Below are 21,381 nucleotides of genomic sequence, written 5' to 3'. Positions count from 1 at the left end.
TTTTACGAGTAGTTAGCTGCGCAGAAAAAAAAATACGACGTAGAGAGACTTTTCCCACCTCCGTGGTCTGTATCTGCATAGTGTCCCTGGAAATGAACCTTCAGCCACCTGAGGGAATCCCTGTGACAAGGCTTCCAAGATTCTGGGCTCTGTGAACTAGTCTTAGATAGTCCAGTGGTCTGTAGGCTCTCCAAAGCTCAGTCTGGGAGGGCCCCAGCCAAAGCTTCTTGCTTCCTGTTTGTTGTCTCTCCTTGGGCTTTCTTGAGTACCACACAAGAAGCATGGCCGTTGAATTAGTGGAAGAGCCCTGAAATGTGTGCCGAGGAGGGCGACACACCTAGGAATGACAGGCCCCTGTGAGCAGAGGACTTTCTCTCCATCCGTTCCTGGATCTCAAAGTCACTGGGAGAGGTGGCCTTGGCTGACTTGGGAGCTGCCTTTGGCGCTTTGTGGATGTGGCTTCTGTGGGAGCCTGGAGGTGATGTGGGCTTTCAGCATTTCAGAACAAAGAGATTCTGCATGATCGTTTGACTTTACGAAAGTCAGTCAACGCATCAGTAACTGGACACAGTGCAAAACAGAAAAAAAGGAGTTTTGAAAACACCTTGATGAGTACGGAGTCGCAGGTGAGGCAAGAGATCACTTTGTCAGCCGAGGCAACATGAAATGGCCTTACTGCAGAAACACATGTCAAGGAAGTAATTCAACTCTTCGATTCCGATCAGCAGTTCGGCATCGTTCTAAATTGGGAGAGACTCTGCGTTCATTCTCTTGTCTTTGTAGACATGGTTCACCTGCATATGTGCTTTCCGTATCAGAAATCATGTACCTATCAGTACTCGATAGGTCCCTCTTCAACGTTGGCCATCCCATTCCACGTCGGAAGCCTAACAATTGGCCTTCATGTTTACCAGCGTTAGACATCCTTAACCCTGCGTCGCCTTCACATGAGAAGGGTGAACCGACACGGGGTTGTGTATGTCCAAAGTTCAGATAGGAGCATGGGACATACACTGTACTCTAGAGACAGCGCATCCGGGTTCCGAACTTTTCTGGATGATGCGTGAAAAGCCAATCCAGAAGACTCTGGAGGCAAGGGCAGTCATGACAAGCACGCCCATGTAGTTGGGAAACAGTGCTCTAGAGCCAGTCGAAAGTGCATCATAAAGGAAAGCAAAAAGAGAAGTAGAAAGTGAGGGAGACGTTCAGAAATGGAAAACGCGTCTGTTGCCTACTTAAGCCCCACACACGAGGGAAGATGCTCAGAGAAGCTGAAGCCGCGGTTCCCACACTTGCCCAGCGCAGCCAGGCCCACAGCCCCTGCAGGATCCCCGATGGCCCTGCCCTGCTCCTTCTCGGTGGCCCTGGTGCTGCTCAGCTGCCACTCCCTGTGCTGTCTGGCTTGCCACCTGCCCGACACCCACGGCCTGCGCAACTGGAGGGTCCTGACGCTCCTGGGACAGATGAGGAGACTCTCCGCCGGCTCTTGTGACCACTACACCAATGACTTTGCCTTCCCCAAGGAGCTGTTTGATGGCCAGCGGCTCCAGGAGGCGCAGGCCCTCTCTGTGGTCCACGTGATGACCCAGAAGGTCTTCCACCTCTTCTGCCCGGACACGTCCTCTGCTCCTTGGAACATGACTCTCCTGGAGGAACTGTGCTCGGGGCTCTCTGAGCAGCTGGATGACCTGGAGGCCTGTCCCCTGCAGGAGGCGGGGCTGGCCGAGACCCCCCTCATGCATGAGGACTCCACCCTGAGGACCTACTTCCAAAGGATCTCCCTCTACCTGCAAGACAGGAACCACAGCCCGTGTGCCTGGGAGATGGTCCGAGCAGAAATCGGGAGATCCTTCTTCTCCTCGACAATCTTGCAAGAAAGAATCAGGAGGAGGAAATGAGACCCGCCCGGGTCCGCACGGAAATGACATTCCCTGACTGATCAGAGCACACTTGCACGTGTCCTGCCGCCTCAGAGAAGCTCACGCCTGCCGTCACGGTGACACGAAGGCAATCGGGTGTCCAACGTGTTCAGGACGGGGCAGCACCATCAAGTCAAGTCGACAAACACCGCTTACTTTCACATAACCTTGCCCATCTCTCTACTTACTACTCATTCGTTTATTTATTTATTTATTTATTTATTTATTTATTTATTTATTTGTATTTATGGCTCAACTGGGTTCTCTTTGTATACTAGTAGGTGTACCGTCACTCTGTGATTCAGGGGGAGTGGGGATGCTTTCTATTTATTAAGTTTTTTATTCTTTTGTTCATTAAACCGTTCTCTGCAAGCATTCTTGCATTTGTGGTTTCTTTCGAGACGGAGGGAATCAGAAGAGAATCTGATGAAAGAGTGGATCGTATGACTCTTCTCCTCAGGATTCTGTTACTCTCATGAGAAGTCAACCCATAGTCCTCCTCGATGCCAGTGCGTATGTGCCTGTCAGGCTGAGGGTGCACACGACCGATCCCATCTCCTACCCTGTATCTCTGAGTTCTGTCGAGAAAAAACAAACCTCCAAACAACCAGCAGATTGAAGTGATGGCAGTCATAGCACACGGTACAACAACAAGAAGAAGGGACATAGGAACTCTGTAAGCAGAAAAGGAAGCAGGCATATCCGGAAATATAATCAAGCAGCACTAGATAATACCTTCCCTATTAGACTGGTGGATGTCCCAGTGCCAATATCCTTCAGAAAATGCCTATTGGGGTCTGCCAGTTACAAGCCGGTCCGTTCCCTTGAAGCCTAGCAATGGAAGCGCTGCCAAGGGAACAGAGTCCCAAAGGAGAAGTGGTCTCCAGATGGATTCCCTTGTGGATCCTGTGTGGCCATGTGACTTCTAAGGGCAAGCCACTCACTGAAGCCCAGAGTCTGTGGAGGCTCCCTCCTTTTTGGAAACTCTCCTCCGAGAGGCCTTGTTGTCTTCTTTTGCTCCTGATGACAGGACCTATTATGGATAGGAGGGCACGTCCCCGTTACACCCAGGGGACCGGTAAGGTAAGGTCGGGTAACCAGCCCGATCTTGGTTTCAGCGGAGATCCTCATCTCAGGATGATTGGATGGATCCCCACATCAGGCTCCCCACAATGGCAGAGACTCTAGAGGATTCTTTGTTCCTGAGTCGCCTGGGTGGCCTTTCCATGAGGCGTCTGTCTTTGGCTGGATCTCTATTCCCAGGGTCCTGGGATGGAGCCTGTCATTGGGCTTCTTCTCAGTTGCATGTCTCCTACTCCCTCTCCTCCCCTACTCATGCTCTATATATTGCTTTCTCTCTCTCTGTCTCTCTCTTTCTCTCTCTCTTTCATTCTCCCAAAATCAAGATATATTCTATGATTATTTAGCTGCGTAAGGAAATTGATTTGAGATAGAGTTTTGTGATATCCTTGGTCTGTATTTGCGTAGTGTCCCTGAAATTGAACATTCAGCCACCAATCTTTGTGATAAGGCTTCCAAGATTCTGAGCTCATTTACATGGGTCCCCTGCCCACCTCCCTAAGGAATTGAATCTCCCTTACTCATAATATCCCTCTCGTTTTTGCTCTGGCATTTCAAAACATTATGTCTGGTATAATGATGACTTGATTGAATCAATTTTTCAAATGTCAGGAGATTTTAGTTACATGTCAACCCTAGAAGCTGTAGTTGATTTTAGATAACCTTGCAGATCTATTTACCGGTGTATATAACAACTTATTCGACTTTTATAAGATTATTTTCACCTTTAAGAATATTATTATACTTTCATTTTATGGTTAGAGAAAAAGTATTTTCTTTATATTTTTCAATTTATTATTTCAGTAAATACTCTGTATAGATAAATCTCGTGTTTATTTTTTTAAAACAAATAATCCGATTTAACTCATTGAGAAAATGTAGAATATAATGCACTTACTCATTATTACGTTATTCATTGTACACGTTAAGAAGAGACTTTCTCTAAGCCAGTTTGTGTGTTGCTGTCAAGATAAAGGTGGACATAACAAATCCAATCGTGTTTGTAGCATTGAGTGTTTAGAGAAACCAACCTCAAAACAATAGTCATATTGAAGTAGTATCTTTTACCTTAAGAAGTATAATGAGAAGAAGGGGAAATGGAGTTCTCTGAGCACAAGGTGCAATAAGTTAAGTCAGGAAACAATAACAGAAGCATTAGATATCTCCTGCGATTGACACCTGTACACCCAAGTGTAAATATTCTTCGGAAAATGGATATTTGTGTCTGTGATTTATAAGCAACTCCATTAACTAATAGCCTAGGAACAGAAGTGGTCACATTACAAGAGTAGGGCATGAGAAAAGTATTTAAGATTGATTCCTTGGGTTTGCCTGGGTGGCTCAATGAGTTAAGAGTCTGCCTTAGGCTCAGGTCATGATCTCAGAGTCCTGGGAAACCACAGCTCAGGCTAGTACTAGTAGGAACACTGAAGCTAAAATTGAAGAATTACTGGAAGTTCCATAGTGATGAGCAGCATCACTATGAGATTGAAAAGCAGCAAGATATCCTATCTGTGGGGGCCACACACATTTTGTGAGTTTTGCCTTTGGGTGCCTCCCCCATGTTCTCACTGTAAAGATCAGAGAAAGATTCTGGTGCTTCCAGCAGTGTAAGGAAAAAAGAAGTCGGGATCCCTGGGTGGCGCAGCGGTTTGGCGCCTGCCTTTGGCCCAGGGCGCGATCCTGGAGACCCGGGATCGAATCCCACGTCGGGCTCCCAGTGCATGGAGCCTGCTTCTCCATCTGCCTGTGTCTCTGCCTCTCTCTCTCTATCTGTGTGTGACTATCATAAATAAATAAAAATTTATAAAAAAAAAAAAAAAGAGGGAAGGAAAAAAGAAGTCAATGGGAATACTCCCATTCCCCTGCACAAAGGCCTGCCTTCCGGGGAAACTATATTCCCAGAGCCTCGTCCACCTGGGGGAAAGTTAATCCAAGTTCAGCCCTCTTTCCTCTTCCACTCGGGATGGGAAATGCAGAACTGCAAGTCCCTCTAACTTTCCTGTCTCCCCTAGCAGGGTGGTAAAAAAAACCAAACAAACTGGGAAGCTTTTGTGAAGGTCAGAGCTTAGGGACACAGGCTCACTAAAAGTCAGAGCCACAATCATAGGATTAGAGAACACTTCCCATCCCCCATCCCTACTACCACCTAATAGAGTTCCTGTATAATAACAAGATTTCCAAGAGAAAGAACTGGACATTTCAGCCTTTAGGTAAGAAGAAGGCTGTAGGGAAACTCAAAGACAAAGGGGAGGTAAAAGCATGGACACAAAAAGAAATTTTAGCCTTTAACACACACACTCACAGCAAAGAGCAAAGACACCCTGAGTCCTAGCAAGATAAATGTAAAACTCAGCCCAAGGCCAATTTATATCAGTTCCCAGTTGTACCCAGTATGTCATGTTCAGCTTTTAACAAAGTTTACAAGGCATGCTAAAAAGCAAAAGACTCAGCCTGAAGAGACACAACATGCACCACAACTAGACTAAGATATGGGAGAGATTTGGGGATTGTCAGATCAGGAATTTAAAATGAGTATCACTGGGGATCCCTGGGTGGCTCAGCAGTTTAGCGCCTGCCTTCGGCCCAGGGCATGATCCTGGAGTCCCGGGATCAAGTCCCACATCAGGCTCCTGCATGGAGCCTGCGTCTCCCTCTGCCTATGTCTCTGCCTCTCTCTCTCCCTCTCTCTCTCTGTCTGTCTCTCATGAATAAATAAATAAAATCTTTAAAAAAATAAAATAAAATGAGTATCATTAATAAACAGAGGGCTTTAATGTATTCATATTCTCACTCATTTATTCATCGGTTTTAATCTGCTTTGTACAGTATTTAAAATACATTTGTTCAGCAAGATGCCCTTTAAAAAAATAAAAAAATGTATTTGTTCATATAATATCATATGTACCTTTATGATGTATTTGGATGTAACAAAATTTGTTTATCTTATTTGTGTTAAATTTTTTTCTTTATGGAAGTCCTCTCCAGGAGATTTTTTCAATTTGTTTATTTTTTAAAAAAGAGATAGCCTGAATTTGCAACCCATATTGAAGAATGGATGAAAAACTTAAAGCACTCCTTTATTTATCATTTTATTTTCATTTGTTATTTTAAAACAACATATTTCTATGCCAGATTATGTGGTTACTCTGAGCACAGAGAAGTGAAGAAAGCAATCACAAAGCCTACTCTCTTTGAGCTTTCCATTCTGAAGAGGAAGAAACACACCACAATAATCATGCTTAAGAAACTTCAATTGTATTTCATGTTACAATGAGAGGTAGAGAGAGCACCAGAGATTCTTTCACTAGAAGCTTGAATGAGGGATGTCAAGAGGGAACACAAAGCAGATGAACTCTTTAAAGCAAGTGAAACCTCTAAACACAGACAGTCTGCCATTAGATGCATCCTTCCTTGGATCTAGAATCTCCAAATGGAGTGCATTTTGGGGATATTAATCTAGAATTGTTTGTTGCATATTTGCAAATCAGAGTGTGATGATAGACACGTCACTTACAAGTAGATTGTAAAATGAGGAGATAACCTAAAGCTTATGAAAATGTTCAACTTTCAAGGTTAAAAGAAAACAGCCTGCAAAAGGCACAGAGATGGTGTAGCCAGCACAAGTGGGAAGCAAGAGGAGAATGATATTCAGAAAGTACTGATAAGCAACGGGTTTAAACTTGAGGGGCTCTTAGAAAAGGACAGGGCCACCCTGTCCCAATGGATCTGGAAACAGGTGCTATTGATCATTTGGTAAGATCCAATTAGGTAGAAAAATAGGCTGTGTGGACAGTGGAAGAATAAGAATGTGGGTAAGTTGTCTTCTCTTTTTATTTACAGATCAGCATTGCTGTGGTTCCATAAATTTACTGAAAAAAATTTTTAAAGAAGTTCTTGGTTTCTTTGGTTTTCTTTATAGTTTTTCTATTTCCTTGATTTTCACTATTCTCCTTATTGTTTCTTTTTATTTATTTAGTAATTGCTTCTTTTTTTATAATATTTTAAACATTTTTTAAATTTTTATTTATTTATGATAGGCACACAGTGAGAGAGAGAGAGGCAGAGACACAGGCAGAGGGAGAAGCAGGCTCCATGCACCGGGAGCCCGACGTGGGATTCGATCCCGGGTCTCCAGGATCGCGCCCTGGGCCAAAGGCAGGCGCCAAACCGCTGCGCCACCCAGGGATCCCGGTAATTGCTTCTTTTATTTCTAGTTTGTTACAGTTGAAGTGAAGAATGCTGGCTTTGGACTTTCCTTCTGCTGTAGCCTGAGCATCTAAAGCCATAAATTATATTTTAATCCTGCCTAGCTACATCTCACAAATTGTGAAATGTTGTAGGTTTTTAAAATTTTTTTTAAATTTATTTTTAAAGTAGGCTCCACACCCAATGTCGGGGCTTGAACTTGCAACTCTGAGATCAAGAGTTGTATGTTCTACCGACTGAGCCAGCCAGGCATCCCTAATATGTTGTGTTTTCATTTTCATTTACTTCAACTGCCCTTGGAATTTCTTCTGTACCCCATGAGTTATTTAAATGTGGTTATTTAATTTCCAAATATTTGGAGATTGTTCAGGTATCTCTCTGGTAGGTATTGTTTTCTATTTTTTTTTTCTACTGCAAGTAAAGAACTTTATCACCTCAATCCTTTTAATTCTATAGGAATTTTTTATGACTCAGAATATAGTCTATGACTGTCCTGAAGAAATCTGAAAAAATACATGCCTTAGGTGTTTTATTTGAAGTGTTTCCCAAACAAAGCTACAGTAAGCTGGTTTCTACTGTTTTCTATTACTTCATATCATTACTGATTTTGATTCTATTCATTCAAGAGATCACCTACTGAGTGGAAGTGTTGATGTGGATTTGTGTGTTTCTCCTTTCAGTTTGTTAGCATATATTTTAAATCTCTGTTATTGGACGTACTCAAATTTAGAATTGTTATATCTTTATGATGAAGAAATAGTTTCATAGAAATTACAGTTCCCTCTAAATGTTTAGCAATATTTATTTTTCTCAAGTCCAAAAGGTTTAATGTTTTAAAATCATGGTAAATTTCTAACAAGTAGTGTGTCCACGGTATAATTTTTCCATCTTTTAATTTTAAGCAATTATGTGAGTTTAAAATGAGTTTCTTGGGGCACCTGGGTGGCTCAATGGGTTAAGCATCGGCCGTAGGCTCAGGTTGTGATCTCAGAGTCCTAGGATAGAGCACTGATTCCAGCTCCCTGGTCAGAGGGGAGTCAGCTTTTCCCTCTCCCTCTGCCTTTCCCCTAACTTGTGCTTTCTTACTCTCTCTCAAATAAATAAATAAAAACTTTTAAAAAATAAATAAACAAATAAATGAGTTTCTTATAGATAGCAGAAAATTTTTTTTGTTGGTTAACTTTTTTCCAGTATGGCAATTTCTGCTTTTTAATGGGAAAATGTAGACAATATACACTTGTCTATGTATACTGTTAGGTATATGTTTTCCTTCTTGCTATTATTTGTTCCTATGGCTCTTTGTTCCTGTCTTTCTTAATTTCCTATCTTTTCCTTGATTAGTCAACAGTTTTTAAATGATTCCATTATATCTCCATTATTGGCTTGTTAGCTATTTCTTGTTTAAGTTTAGTTTCCTTTATACACTTTACCACATATTATTTCTAATTACCACACTTGACCATTTATGTGGCTCTCCACATACTATTGTCAGACTCTTAAACTAGAACGCTTCGTTTGTCACCATTCCATCCTTGGCTGTGTTAGGCTGCTGTGCCTTTCTTATTACTGCCACATGTGTTTTAAACTGCTGGATACATTTGTATTATTTTGTATTAAATGGTTCAATATTTTTTATTGTTTTATATATTTCAAATTTTCCATCTGGTATTATTTTCTCCCTTACTACAAGAATGTCCTTTAACAACTCACATAGTACTGGTCTGATCATGACGAATTCTCTTGGCTTCTGTTTCCCTGAGGAAGCCTTTCTTTCACCTTTAATTTGAAGGATTTCTTTGCTGAAAATAAAATTCCAGGTTAACAAGGTTTTTTTCCCCCTCCTTCAGCCTTTAAACATGTCGTTGAATTGACACCTACTTTGCATAATTTCTGTTGAGATATCCAAAAATATTCTTGCCTCTCTTTCTTCGTACGTAACCTGCTTTTGATATGTAACTGTTTCAAGCTTTTTCCATATCACTTTTTCTCAGTAATATTACAATGATGTCCTTGCTGTGGCTCTGTGTGTGTGTGTGTGTGTGTGTGTGTGTTTATGCTGCTTGGGGGTATGTTGAGCGTCTTTGATGCATAGGTTGGTTGTTTTAATCTAATTTCAAAAATTATCAGCAATCATTTCTTCAGGTAGTTCTGTTGATCCTTCTCACTCTTCTGGCACTTGAAGAATCTGAGACCCTTGTTTCATGCCATGTTCCTTTTGGACACATTCTTCTACTGTTGTGCATTTAAGGTTCCTGATCTTTACATCTTTACTTGAATTTTCATGTGACTTGTAATATTTGTTTTTTGTCTTTTTTTAAGATTTTATTTATTTATTTATTTATTTATTTATTTATTTATTTATTTATTCATGAGAGAGGCAGAGACATAGTCAGAGGGAGAAGCAGGCTCCCTGCAGGGAGCCTGATGCTGGACTGGATCCCAGGACTCCGGAACCATGCCCTGAGCCAAGGCAGATACTCAAGCCACCCAGGTGTTCCTCACTTGTAATATTTTCAATATTTTCCATCTCTAAAAGTTCCTATCATTTTTATTTGTGTCTTCCCTTTTTTTCCTTCACTGTACCTTGAGGAATAAAGTCACCTTAATTATCAAACTCAAGGAGATGTTGTTCTTTGTCTCAGCATAATGGACAGTTTTCCCGTTTCTGCCAGGAGCTTATGTTCAAGCCTTCTTCATACAGTGTGACTAAAACTGCACTACTTTCCTTTTTAAAATCCAAACTTACATCAAATCTGTATTCCATTAAGATTTGATTTTCATCTATCATATGACATGAGAGCTGACACTGATCTCTGCCTGGGCTGGCAGGTAATCATTGTGGAATTATTTCTGGACAGTTATTCCCACCATTTGAACATCAGATACATCCTTTATTGTAAACCTGTCACTGATAACCATTTTGGGCATGTGTTTTACCAACTCAGTTACCTTATTTTCCTCTTTCTTACACTGCATTTTCTGTTGTTATGACATGCAGCTAAATTTTTCTACATAGAGATTGATATGCCCAGAGTTGTCCATTGATTCCTTTCTTCCTAACTAAATTGAGTTTCCATCTTTAGGTAGGCCAATGACTTCAGAAAAAAAAATGATAAACTCTTAGACATTAATAAATAATGAATTTGCAACGAATATAATGGCCAAGGACACTTCTTCATAAGATGAAAAAATGAAAGTGAGTCAGAAACTTTCTCTTTTCCAATATCTAAATGCCAAAATTAGGTGAAAATCCATAAAAAGCAAAAGTATCCTCAAAAAAGATAGCAAGAAAGTATGTAAATTTGGGATTAAAATATGAGAGAATTTCAAAGTAAGAATTGAAAGAAATATATATGACATGTGATATAGGATGGTACTGCATCTAGACTTTGCTAAGAAATCTAGATGTTTGACCCTGAATAATTCACTTAACCTCTTTGGACCTCAGTTTCTCAAATGTAAAGGAGGCTGGTAATGTTCCTTAAGTTGTGAGTATTAAATAATCTAGAACACTTAGCAGCACATAGCAGAGTATTTTCCACTGAATGAAACCTTAAGAGCTGTGGCTATTTTACTATTTATTCATAAAGATCTAGAAGAGAATAGTGAACTTCTTCTAGTCTTCTCTGTTACTGACTGCAAAATGATGATAGTCTAAAAATCAGAATCGGGAACCAATGCCTCATCAATTACATACAGAATAATATAAGAGGTATACATATATAGTATATGATATACATACACTCTATATTCTGATACCTAGCTCATTTCTCCCATCCTCCCTGCTTTCCCAGATCCCATCCTTTCACTACCATATCACAGTGTTTCCTCCCCCCCACCCCCCAGTGTAGACACCCCCAGTGAGCTCTGCCCTCCTCACTCACTCCTCATTAACCTGTCCTGGCCATTCATGCAGCTGCTTCCTTTACCCTTGTGGTTTCTTGCTGGCAATTTTACTTCCAAGTACAAAAGCCACTAACGGAAACCAAGAGTTGTGCAAAAGTTCTAGGTTTTTGGAGACTCTCTTAGAAGAGGCCTTGTTCTCTTATTTTTCTCCTAGTGACAATTTTTGGACATGAGGGAATGTCCGTGCTGAAGTAATGTAACAATACAGTAGAAAAAAAGGAACTAGAAAGCAGGATCCTTTTACTCTGTGACCTGTTAAAATATTTATGAAGGAAGAGAGCCATCTATCTGGCCTAGATGGACAAAGACAATGACCAAGTCTGGAGACTTGACTTGTGCTCTACAGAAGCCTGTTTCCTGGCAGGAGATTTTCCTCCAGAGCAAAAAAGGCTAATTTCTGGAAAGAACAGACTCCAATTGGTAAAAAGCCAATTCCTTAGCTTTTATACATTTTTTTTTAAAAACATACTTTTCTTTTTTTTAAAAGACTTTTATTTTTTTTAATTTTTTATTTATTTATGATAGTCAGAGAGAGAGAGAGAGAGAGAGGGAGGCAGAGACACAGGCGGAGGGAGAAGCAGGCTCCATGCACCGGGAGCCCGACGTGGGATTCGATCCCGGGTCTCCAGGATCACGCCCTGGGCCAAAGGCAGGCGCCAAACCGCTGCGCCACCCAGGGATCCCAAAAGACTTTTATTTATGCATGAGAGACATATCGAGAGAGAGAGAGAGGCAGAGACACAAGCAGAGGGAGAAGCAGGCTCCATGCAGGGAAGCCTGATGTGGGACTCGATCCTGGGTCTCCAGGATCAGGCCCTGGGCTGAAGGTGGCGTTAAACACTGAGATACCAGGGCTGCCCAAAACATACTTTTCTTAAAGAGCAGTTACCTTCAAAACAAAATTTAAAGAATATCAAGATTTTCACATGTTCCCTGGTTCTGTATATGCACAGTCTCTCCCATTATCAACCTTCCCCCCCGCAGGTGGAATAATTTTCACAATTGCTTCCAAGCATGTAACAATTAATTGTTAGGGTGGTGAACTAATCTGAAATATTGCAATGATCTGTGGCATTCCAAAGCTTGACCCTGGAGAGGCCTAACGAAACCTTCTTCCTTAGTATTTAATGTCTCTAATTGGGTTTTCTTGGGTACCACACAAGCATTGACATTGAATATTTGGAAGACACAAATTGCCTGCAAGATCAGTGTGACAAGCCTAGGAATAGCAGGAATACTTTAGGCTTGCAAGAATTTCTTTCCATCATTTCTTAGACCTCAAAATCTTCCTAGAGAGGTGATCTTTGCTTACTTTTGAGCTGCCATTGGCTGTCTTATAGATGATACTTGTCTGAGCCTTGATGTCATGCTGGCTTTGGCAATTAAAAACAAATAGATGATATTTTATGATTTAATTCTATTAAACTTATTCAACATATCAGTAATTATATAATGCTAAACAGAAAAAATATTCTGACATTACATACAAGAGTATCTAGCAGCAGGTGTAGTATATAGAATTAAACAGTTTAAATTATTAAAATTAATACAATTAATAAAAGTTAAAAATTATTTTGTAATATGAGGCAACAATACACTTCAATTATCCTAAGGAATGTTAATTCTTTAATTTTTCACTAGCTTTTAGCAATTGGGAATAATTTTAAATGTTTAAATACACTGAAATCATTATTATGTCTTTTTAGAAATTGTTAATTTGCATATGCACCTTATCTATTTCAATTTGTATGAGTAAAGAAATGAGAAGTCACTCACCAAATTTAGTTTACGTACTTAAACATCAATAGCTGTAAAATTTAACTTTTAGATAAAAATCTTTAGTCATCCGCAAACCTGTATTAGGTAAACTTTACACTTTCTTTTTTACATATAAACCACAGGTATAAATACAACACATAATTATATGTACTATGTATCCATGCTATTAAGTATTCTAGGAATGTTCACTAAAAACATCCAGAAAGGGTTGCCTGAGTAGCTCAGTGGTTGAGCATCTATCTTTGGCTCAGGGCAAGATCCCAGGTCCTGGGTCCGAGTCCCATTTGGGCTCCCTACACGGAGCCTTCTTCTCCCTCTGCCTATGTCTGTGTCTCTGTTTCTGTGTGTCTCTCCTGAATAAATAAATGAAAACTTTTAAAAAAATAAATTTTTAAAAACCACCCAAAAACACTCTGGAAGCAAGAGGCATGAAAAAAAAAATAAATGGAAGGCAACAGTACTCTAAACCCATGGAGAAAGTGCATAAGGGAAAGCAAAAAGAGAAGAGAAAGTGAGGGAGACATTCAGAAATGGAAAACGCGTCTGTTGCCTACTTAAGCCCCACACACGAGGGAAGATGCTCAGAGAAGCTGAAGCCGCGGTTCCCACACTTGCCCAGCGCAGCCAGGCCCACAGCCCCTGCAGGATCCCCGATGGCCCTGCCCTGCTCCTTCTCGGTGGCCCTGGTGCTGCTCAGCTGCCACTCCCTGTGCTGTCTGGCTTGCCACCTGCCCGACACCCACGGCCTGCACAACTGGAGGGTCCTGACGCTCCTGGGACAGATGAGGAGACTCTCCGCCGGCTCTTGTGACCACTACACCAATGACTTTGCCTTCCCCAAGGAGCTGTTTGATGGCCAGCGGCTCCAGGAGGCGCAGGCCCTCTCTGTGGTCCACGTGATGACCCAGAAGGTCTTCCACCTCTTCTGCCCGGACACGTCCTCTGCTCCTTGGAACATGACTCTCCTGGAGGAACTGTGCTCGGGGCTCTCTGAGCAGCTGGATGACCTGGAGGCCTGTCCCCTGCAGGAGGCGGGGCTGGCCGAGACCCCCCTCATGCATGAGGACTCCACCCTGAGGACCTACTTCCAAAGGATCTCCCTCTACCTGCAAGACAGGAACCACAGCCCGTGTGCCTGGGAGATGGTCCGAGCAGAAATCGGGAGATCCTTCTTCTCCTCGACAATCTTGCAAGAAAGAATCAGGAGGAGGAAATGAGACCCGCCCGGGTCCGCACGGAAATGACATTCCCTGACTGATCAGAGCACACTTGCACGTGTCCTGCCGCCTCAGAGAAGCTCACGCCTGCCGTCACGGTGACACGAAGGCAATCGGGTGTCCAACGTGTTCAGGACGGGGCAGCACCATCAAGTCAAGTCGACAAACACCGCTTACTTTCACATAACCTTGCCCATCTCTCTACTTACTACTCATTCGTTTATTTATTTATTTATTAATTTATTTATTTATTTGTATTTATGGCTCAACTGGGTTCTCTTTGTATACTAGTAGGTGTACCGTCACTCTGTGATTCAGGGGGAGTGGGGATGCTTTCTATTTATTAAGTTATTTATTCTTTTGTTCATTAAACCGTTCTCTGCAAGCATTCTTGCATTTGTGGTTTCTTTCGAGACGGAGGGAATCAGAAGAGAATCTGATGAAAGAGTGGATCGTATGACTCTTCTCCTCAGGATTCTGTTACTCTCATGAGAAGTCAACCCATAGTCCTCCTCGATGCCAGTGCGTATGTGCCTGTCAGGCTGAGGGTGCACACGACCGATCCCATCTCCTACCCTGTATCTCTGAGTTCTGTCGAGAAAAAACAAACCTCCAAACAACCAGCAGATTGAAGTGATGGCAGTCATAGCACACGGTACAACAACAAGAAGAAGGGACATAGGAACTCTGTAAGCAGAAAAGGAAGCAGGCATATCCGGAAATATAATCAAGCAGCACTAGATAATACCTTCCCTATTAGACTGGTGGATGTCCCAGTGCCAATATCCTTCAGAAAATGCCTATTGGGGTCTGCCAGTTACAAGCCGGTCCGTTCCCTTGAAGCCTAGCAATGGAAGCGCTGCCAAGGGAACAGAGTCCCAAAGGAGAAGTGGTCTCCAGATGGATTCCCTTGTGGATCCTGTATGGCCATGTGACTTCTAAGGGCAAGCCACTCACTGAAGCCCAGAGTCTGTGGAGGCTCCCTCCTTTTTGGAAACTCTCCTCCGAGAGGCCTTGTTGTCTTCTTTTGCTCCTGATGACAGACCATTATGGACCGGAGGGCACGTCCCCGTTACAACCAGGGGACAGTGGCTGTAGGAACAAGCAAAGACAAAGCGGGAGGATTGGACTCGGTGGTCTGTCCGATGCTCTACAGCAGAAGACTGCCCCCTACAGCCGGCAATGCACTGAGATAGTGACCAGGCCTGGACACCTGGCTTGTGTTGTGTGCATCAGGTTGCCCCTGCTGTGTGATTCATCTCCCGAGGTAAAAACAGGTTTTCTAGGAGGAACGGATTCAGAGAGTGTAAAAAGCCAATTTCCTCAGCTTTTCTCTCTCGCTCTCTCTCGCTCTCGCTCTCGCTCTCGCTGTCTCTCTCCCCCTCTGGAAAATACAGTGTTCCAAAGAGCAGCGAGGTAGGCAATGTGGTTGGCAAGGTCGGGTAAGCAGCCAGATCTTGGTTTCAGCTGAGATCCTCATCTCAGGGCGGGTGGATGGAACCCCACATCAGGCTCCCCACAAGCGCAGAGACTGCAGAGGATTCCTTGTCCCTGGGGCACCTGGGTGGCTCGTTCCATGAGGCATCTGTCTTTGGCTGGATCGCCAATCCCAGGGTCCTTGGATGGAGCCTGTCATCGGGCTCCTTCTCAGGTGGGTGTCTGCTACTCCCTCTCCTCCCCTGCTCATGCTGCTCTCTATATTGCTTTCACTCTCTCTCTCTCTCTCTTTCTCTAAAAATCAAGATATCTTTTACGAGTAGTTAGCTGCGCAGAAAAAAAATACGACGTAGAGAGACTTTTCCCACCTCCGTGGTCTGTATCTGCATAGTGTCCCTGGAAATGAACCTTCAGCCACCTGAGGGAATCCCTGTGACAAGGCTTCCAAGATTCTGGGCTCTGTGAACTAGTCTTAGATAGTCCAGTGGTCTGTAGGCTCTCCAAAGCTCAGTCTGGGAGGGCCCCAGCCAAAGCTTCTTGCTTCCTGTTTGTTGTCTCTCCTTGGGCTTTCTTGAGTACCACACAAGAAGCATGGCCGTTGAATTAGTGGAAGAGCCCTGAAATGTGTGCCGAGGAGGGCGACACACCTAGGAATGACAGGCCCCTGTGAGCAGAGGACTTTCTCTCCATCCGTTCCTGGATCTCAAAGTCACTGGGAGAGGTGGCCTTGGCTGACTTGGGAGCTGCCTTTGGCGCTTTGTGGATGTGGCTTCTGTGGGAGCCTGGAGGTGATGTGGGCTTTCAGCATTTCAGAACAAAGAGATTCTGCATGATCGTTTGACTTTACGAAAGTCAGTCAACGCATCAGTAACTGGACACAGTGCAAAACAGAAAAAAAGGAGTTTTGAAAACACCTTGATGAGTACGGAGTCGCAGGTGAGGCAAGAGATCACTTTGTCAGCCGAGGCAACATGAAATGGCCTTACTGCAGAAACACATGTCAAGGAAGTAATTCAACTCTTCGATTCCGATCAGCAGTTCGGCATCGTTCTAAATTGGGAGAGACTCTGCGTTCATTCTCTTGTCTTTGTAGACATGGTTCACCTGCATATGTGCTTTCCGTATCAGAAATCATGTACCTATCAGTACTCGATAGGTCCCTCTTCAACGTTGGCCATCCCATTCCACGTCGGAAGCCTAACAATTGGCCTTCATGTTTACCAGCGTTAGACATCCTTAACCCTGCGTCGCCTTCACATGAGAAGGGTGAACCGACACGGGGTTGTGTATGTCCAAAGTTCAGATAGGAGCATGGGACATACACTGTACTCTAGAGACAGCGCATCCGGGTTCCGAACTTTTCTGGATGATGCGTGAAAAGCCAATCCAGAAGACTCTGGAGGCAAGGGCAGTCATGACAAGCACGCCCATGTAGTTGGGAAACAGTGCTCTAGAGCCAGTCGAAAGTGCATCATAAAGGAAAGCAAAAAGAGAAGTAGAAAGTGAGGGAGACGTTCAGAAATGGAAAACGCGTCTGTTGCCTACTTAAGCCCCACACACGAGGGAAGATGCTCAGAGAAGCTGAAGCCGCGGTTCCCACACTTGCCCAGCGCAGCCAGGCCCACAGCCCCTGCAGGATCCCCGATGGCCCTGCCCTGCTCCTTCTCGGTGGCCCTGGTGCTGCTCAGCTGCCACTCCCTGTGCTGTCTGGCTTGCCACCTGCCCGACACCCACGGCCTGCGCAACTGGAGGGTCCTGACGCTCCTGGGACAGATGAGGAGACTCTCCGCCGGCTCTTGTGACCACTACACCAATGACTTTGCCTTCCCCAAGGAGCTGTTTGATGGCCAGCGGCTCCAGGAGGCGCAGGCCCTCTCTGTGGTCCACGTGATGACCCAGAAGGTCTTCCACCTCTTCTGCCCGGACACGTCCTCTGCTCCTTGGAACATGACTCTCCTGGAGGAACTGTGCTCGGGGCTCTCTGAGCAGCTGGATGACCTGGAGGCCTGTCCCCTGCAGGAGGCGGGGCTGGCCGAGACCCCCCTCATGCATGAGGACTCCACCCTGAGGACCTACTTCCAAAGGATCTCCCTCTACCTGCAAGACAGGAACCACAGCCCGTGTGCCTGGGAGATGGTCCGAGCAGAAATCGGGAGATCCTTCTTCTCCTCGACAATCTTGCAAGAAAGAATCAGGAGGAGGAAATGAGACCCGCCCGGGTCCGCACGGAAATGACATTCCCTGACTGATCAGAGCACACTTGCACGTGTCCTGCCGCCTCAGAGAAGCTCACGCCTGCCGTCACGGTGACACGAAGGCAATCGGGTGTCCAACGTGTTCAGGACGGGGCAGCACCATCAAGTCAAGTCGACAAACGCCGCTTACTTTCACATAACCTTGCCCATCTCTCTACTTACTACTCATTCGTTATTTATTTATTTATTTATTTATTTATTTATTTATTTATTATTTGTATTTATGGCTCAACTGGGTTCTCTTTGTATACTAGTAGGTGTACCGTCACTCTGTGATTCAGGGGGAGTGGGGATGCTTTCTATTTATTAAGTTTTTTATTCTTTTGTTCATTAAAACCGTTCTCTGCAAGCATTCTTGCATTTGTGGTTTCTTTCGAGACGGAGGGAATCAGAAGAGAATCTGATGAAAGAGTGGATCGTATGACTCTTCTCCTCAGGATTCTGTTACTCTCATGAGAAGTCAACCCATAGTCCTCCTCGATGCCAGTGCGTATGTGCCTGTCAGGCTGAGGGTGCACACGACCGATCCCATCTCCTACCCTGTATCTCTGAGTTCTGTCGAGAAAAAACAAACCTCCAAACAACCAGCAGATTGAAGTGATGGCAGTCATAGCACACGGTACAACAACAAGAAGAAGGGACATAGGAACTCTGTAAGCAGAAAAGGAAGCAGGCATATCCGGAAATATAATCAAGCAGCACTAGATAATACCTTCCCTATTAGACTGGTGGATGTCCCAGTGCCAATATCCTTCAGAAAATGCCTATTGGGGTCTGCCAGTTACAAGCCGGTCCGTTCCCTTGAAGCCTAGCAATGGAAGCGCTGCCAAGGGAACAGAGTCCCAAAGGAGAAGTGGTCTCCAGATGGATTCCCTTGTGGATCCTGTGTGGCCATGTGACTTCTAAGGGCAAGCCACTCACTGAAGCCCAGAGTCTGTGGAGGCTCCCTCCTTTTTGGAAACTCTCCTCCAAGAGGCCTTGTTGTCTTCTTTTGCTCCTGATGACGGACCTATTATGGATCGGAGGGCACGTCCCCGTTACACCCAGGGGACCGGTAAGGTAAGGTCGGGTAACCAGCCCGATCTTGGTTTCAGCGGAGATCCTCATCTCAGGATGATTGGATGGATCCCCACATCAGGCTCCCCACAATGGCAGAGACTCTAGAGGATTCTTTGTTCCTGAGTCGCCTGGGTGGCCTTTCCATGAGGCGTCTGTCTTTGGCTGGATCTCTATTCCCAGGGTCCTGGGATGGAGCCTGTCATTGGGCTTCTTCTCAGTTGCATGTCTCCTACTCCCTCTCCTCCCCTACTCATGCTCTATATATTGCTTTCTCTCTCTCTGTCTCTCTCTTTCTCTCTCTCTTTCATTCTCCCAAAATCAAGATATATTCTATGATTATTTAGCTGCGTAAGGAAATTGATTTGAGATAGAGTTTTGTGATATCCTTGGTCTGTATTTGCGTAGTGTCCCTGAAATTGAACATTCAGCCACCAATCTTTGTGATAAGGCTTCCAAGATTCTGAGCTCATTTACATGGGTCCCCCTGCCCACCTCCCTAAGGAATTGAATCTCCCTTACTCATAATATCCCTCTCGTTTTTGCTCTGGCATTTCAAAACATTATGTCTGGTATAATGATGACTTGATTGAATCAATTTTTCAAATGTCAGGAGATTTTAGTTACATGTCAACCCTAGAAGCTGTAGTTGATTTTAGATAACCTTGCAGATCTATTTACCGGTGTATATAACAACTTATTCGACTTTTATAAGATTATTTTCACCTTTAAGAATATTATTATACTTTCATTTTATGGTTAGAGAAAAAGTATTTTCTTTATATTTTTCAATTTATTATTTCAGTAAATACTCTGTATAGATAAATCTCGTGTTTATTTTTTTTTAAAACAAATAATCCGATTTTTAACTCATTGAGAAAATGTAGAATATAATGCACTTACTCATTATTACGTTATTCATTGTACACGTTAAGAAGAGACTTTCTCTAAGCCAGTTTGTGTGTTGCTGTCAAGATAAAGGTGGACATAACAAATCCAATCGTGTTTGTAGCATTGAGTGTTTAGAGAAACCAACCTCAAAACAATAGTCATATTGAAGTAGTATCTTTTACCTTAAGAAGTATAATGAGAAGAAGGGAAGGAATGGAGTTCTCTGAGCACAAGGTGCAATAAGTTAAGTCAGGAAACAATAACAGAAGCATTAGATATCTCCTGCGATTGACACCTGTACACCCAAGTGTAAATATTCTTCGGAAAATGGATATTTGTGTCTGTGGATTTATAAGCAACTCCATTAAACTAATAGCCTAGGAACAGAAGTGGTCACATTACAAGAGTAGGGCATGAGAAAAGTATTTAAGATTGATTCCTTGGGTTTGCCTGGGTGGCTCAATGAGTTAAGAGTCTGCCTTAGGCTCAGGTCATGATCTCAGAGTCCTGGGAAACCACAGCTCAGGCTAGTACTAGTAGGAACACTGAAGCTAAAATTGAAGAATTACTGGAAGTTCCATAGTGATGAGCAGCATCACTATGAGATTGAAAAGCAGCAAGATATCCTATCTGTGGGGGCCACACACATTTTGTGAGTTTTTGCCTTTGGGTGCCTCCCCCATGTTCTCACTGTAAAGATCAGAGAAAGATTCTGGTGCTTCCAGCAGTGTAAGGAAAAAAGAAGTCGGGATCCCTGGGTGGCGCAGCGGTTTGGCGCCTGCCTTTGGCCCAGGGCGCGATCCTGGAGACCCGGGATCGAATCCCACGTCGGGCTCCCAGTGCATGGAGCCTGCTTCTCCATCTTGCCTGTGTCTCTCTGCCTCTCTCTCTCTATCTGTGTGTGACTATCATAAATAAATAAAAATTTATAAAAAAAAAAAAAAGAGGGAAGGAAAAAAGAAGTCAATGGGAATACTCCCATTTCCCCGCACAAAGGCCTGCCTTCCGGGGAAACTATATTCCCAGAGCCTCGTCCACCTGGGGGAAAGTTAATCCAAGTTCAGCCCTCTTTCCTCTTCCACTCGGGATGGGAAATGCAGAGAACTGCAAGTCCCTCTAAACTTTCCTGTCTCCCCTAGCAGGGTGGTAAAAAAAACCAAACAAACTGGGAAGCTTTGTGAAGGTCAGAGCTTAGGGACACAGGCTCACTAAAAGTCAGAGCCACAATCATAGGATTAGAGACCACTTCCCATCCCCCATCCCTACTTACCACCTAATAGAGTTCCTGTATAATAACAAGATTTCCAAGAGAAAGAACTGGACATTTCGCCTTTAGGTAAGAAGAAGGCTGTAGGGAAACTCAAAGACAAAGGGGAGGTAAAAGCATGGACACAAAAAGAAATTTTAGCCTTTAACACACACACTCACAGCAAAGAGCAAAGACACCCTGAGTCCTAGCAAGATAAATGTAAAACTCAGCCCAAGGCCAATTTATATCCGTTCCCAGTTGTACCCAGTATGTCATGTTCAGCTTTTAACAAAGTTTACAAGGCATGCTAAAAAGCAAAGACTCAGCCTGAAGAGACACAACATGCACCACAACTAGACTAAGATATGGGAGAGATTTGGGGA

The 21,381-nt window shown here is 43.6% G+C and overlaps 3 protein-coding genes and 1 long non-coding RNA gene across 4 annotated transcripts in view; 3 read left to right on the top strand and 1 right to left on the bottom strand.

Annotated features, from left to right (window-relative positions):
* LOC119873922 overlaps positions 1-21,381 on the bottom strand; it is a 105,089-nt gene that overhangs the window by 3,894 nt on the left and 79,814 nt on the right. The gene's annotated exons all lie outside the window — the stretch shown is intronic.
* On the top strand, positions 1,270-2,117 carry LOC119873921 (interferon alpha-1/2). Its single transcript, XM_038552516.1, has one exon. It carries the CDS (start codon positions 1,335-1,337, stop codon positions 1,896-1,898), a length of 564 nt encoding a protein of 187 aa, XP_038408444.1. The 5' UTR covers positions 1,270-1,334; the 3' UTR covers positions 1,899-2,117.
* On the top strand, positions 13,482-14,423 carry LOC100683567 (interferon alpha-1/2-like). The gene has a single exon (XM_038552522.1). It carries the CDS (start codon positions 13,547-13,549, stop codon positions 14,108-14,110), a length of 564 nt encoding a protein of 187 aa, XP_038408450.1. The 5' UTR covers positions 13,482-13,546; the 3' UTR covers positions 14,111-14,423.
* Positions 17,127-17,826, top strand: LOC119876809 (interferon alpha-1/2). The gene has a single exon (XM_038552520.1). It carries the CDS (start codon positions 17,192-17,194, stop codon positions 17,753-17,755), a length of 564 nt encoding a protein of 187 aa, XP_038408448.1. The 5' UTR covers positions 17,127-17,191; the 3' UTR covers positions 17,756-17,826.

The sequence above is a fragment of the Canis lupus genome, chromosome 11 (genome assembly GCF_011100685.1).
Source record: "Canis lupus familiaris isolate Mischka breed German Shepherd chromosome 11, alternate assembly UU_Cfam_GSD_1.0, whole genome shotgun sequence".
In the NCBI taxonomy this organism is placed as follows: domain Eukaryota; kingdom Metazoa; phylum Chordata; class Mammalia; order Carnivora; family Canidae; genus Canis; species Canis lupus.
This window is presented reverse-complemented; position numbering and strand designations above follow the sequence as displayed.

Excerpts from the sequence above, each read along its gene's own strand:
- LOC119876809 (XM_038552520.1), top strand. The coding sequence starts at position 17,192 with ATGGCCCTGCCCTGCTCCTTCTCGGTGGCCCTGGTGCTGCTCAGCTGC.
- LOC100683567 (XM_038552522.1), top strand. The coding sequence starts at position 13,547 with ATGGCCCTGCCCTGCTCCTTCTCGGTGGCCCTGGTGCTGCTCAGCTGC.
- LOC119873921 (XM_038552516.1), top strand. The coding sequence starts at position 1,335 with ATGGCCCTGCCCTGCTCCTTCTCGGTGGCCCTGGTGCTGCTCAGCTGC.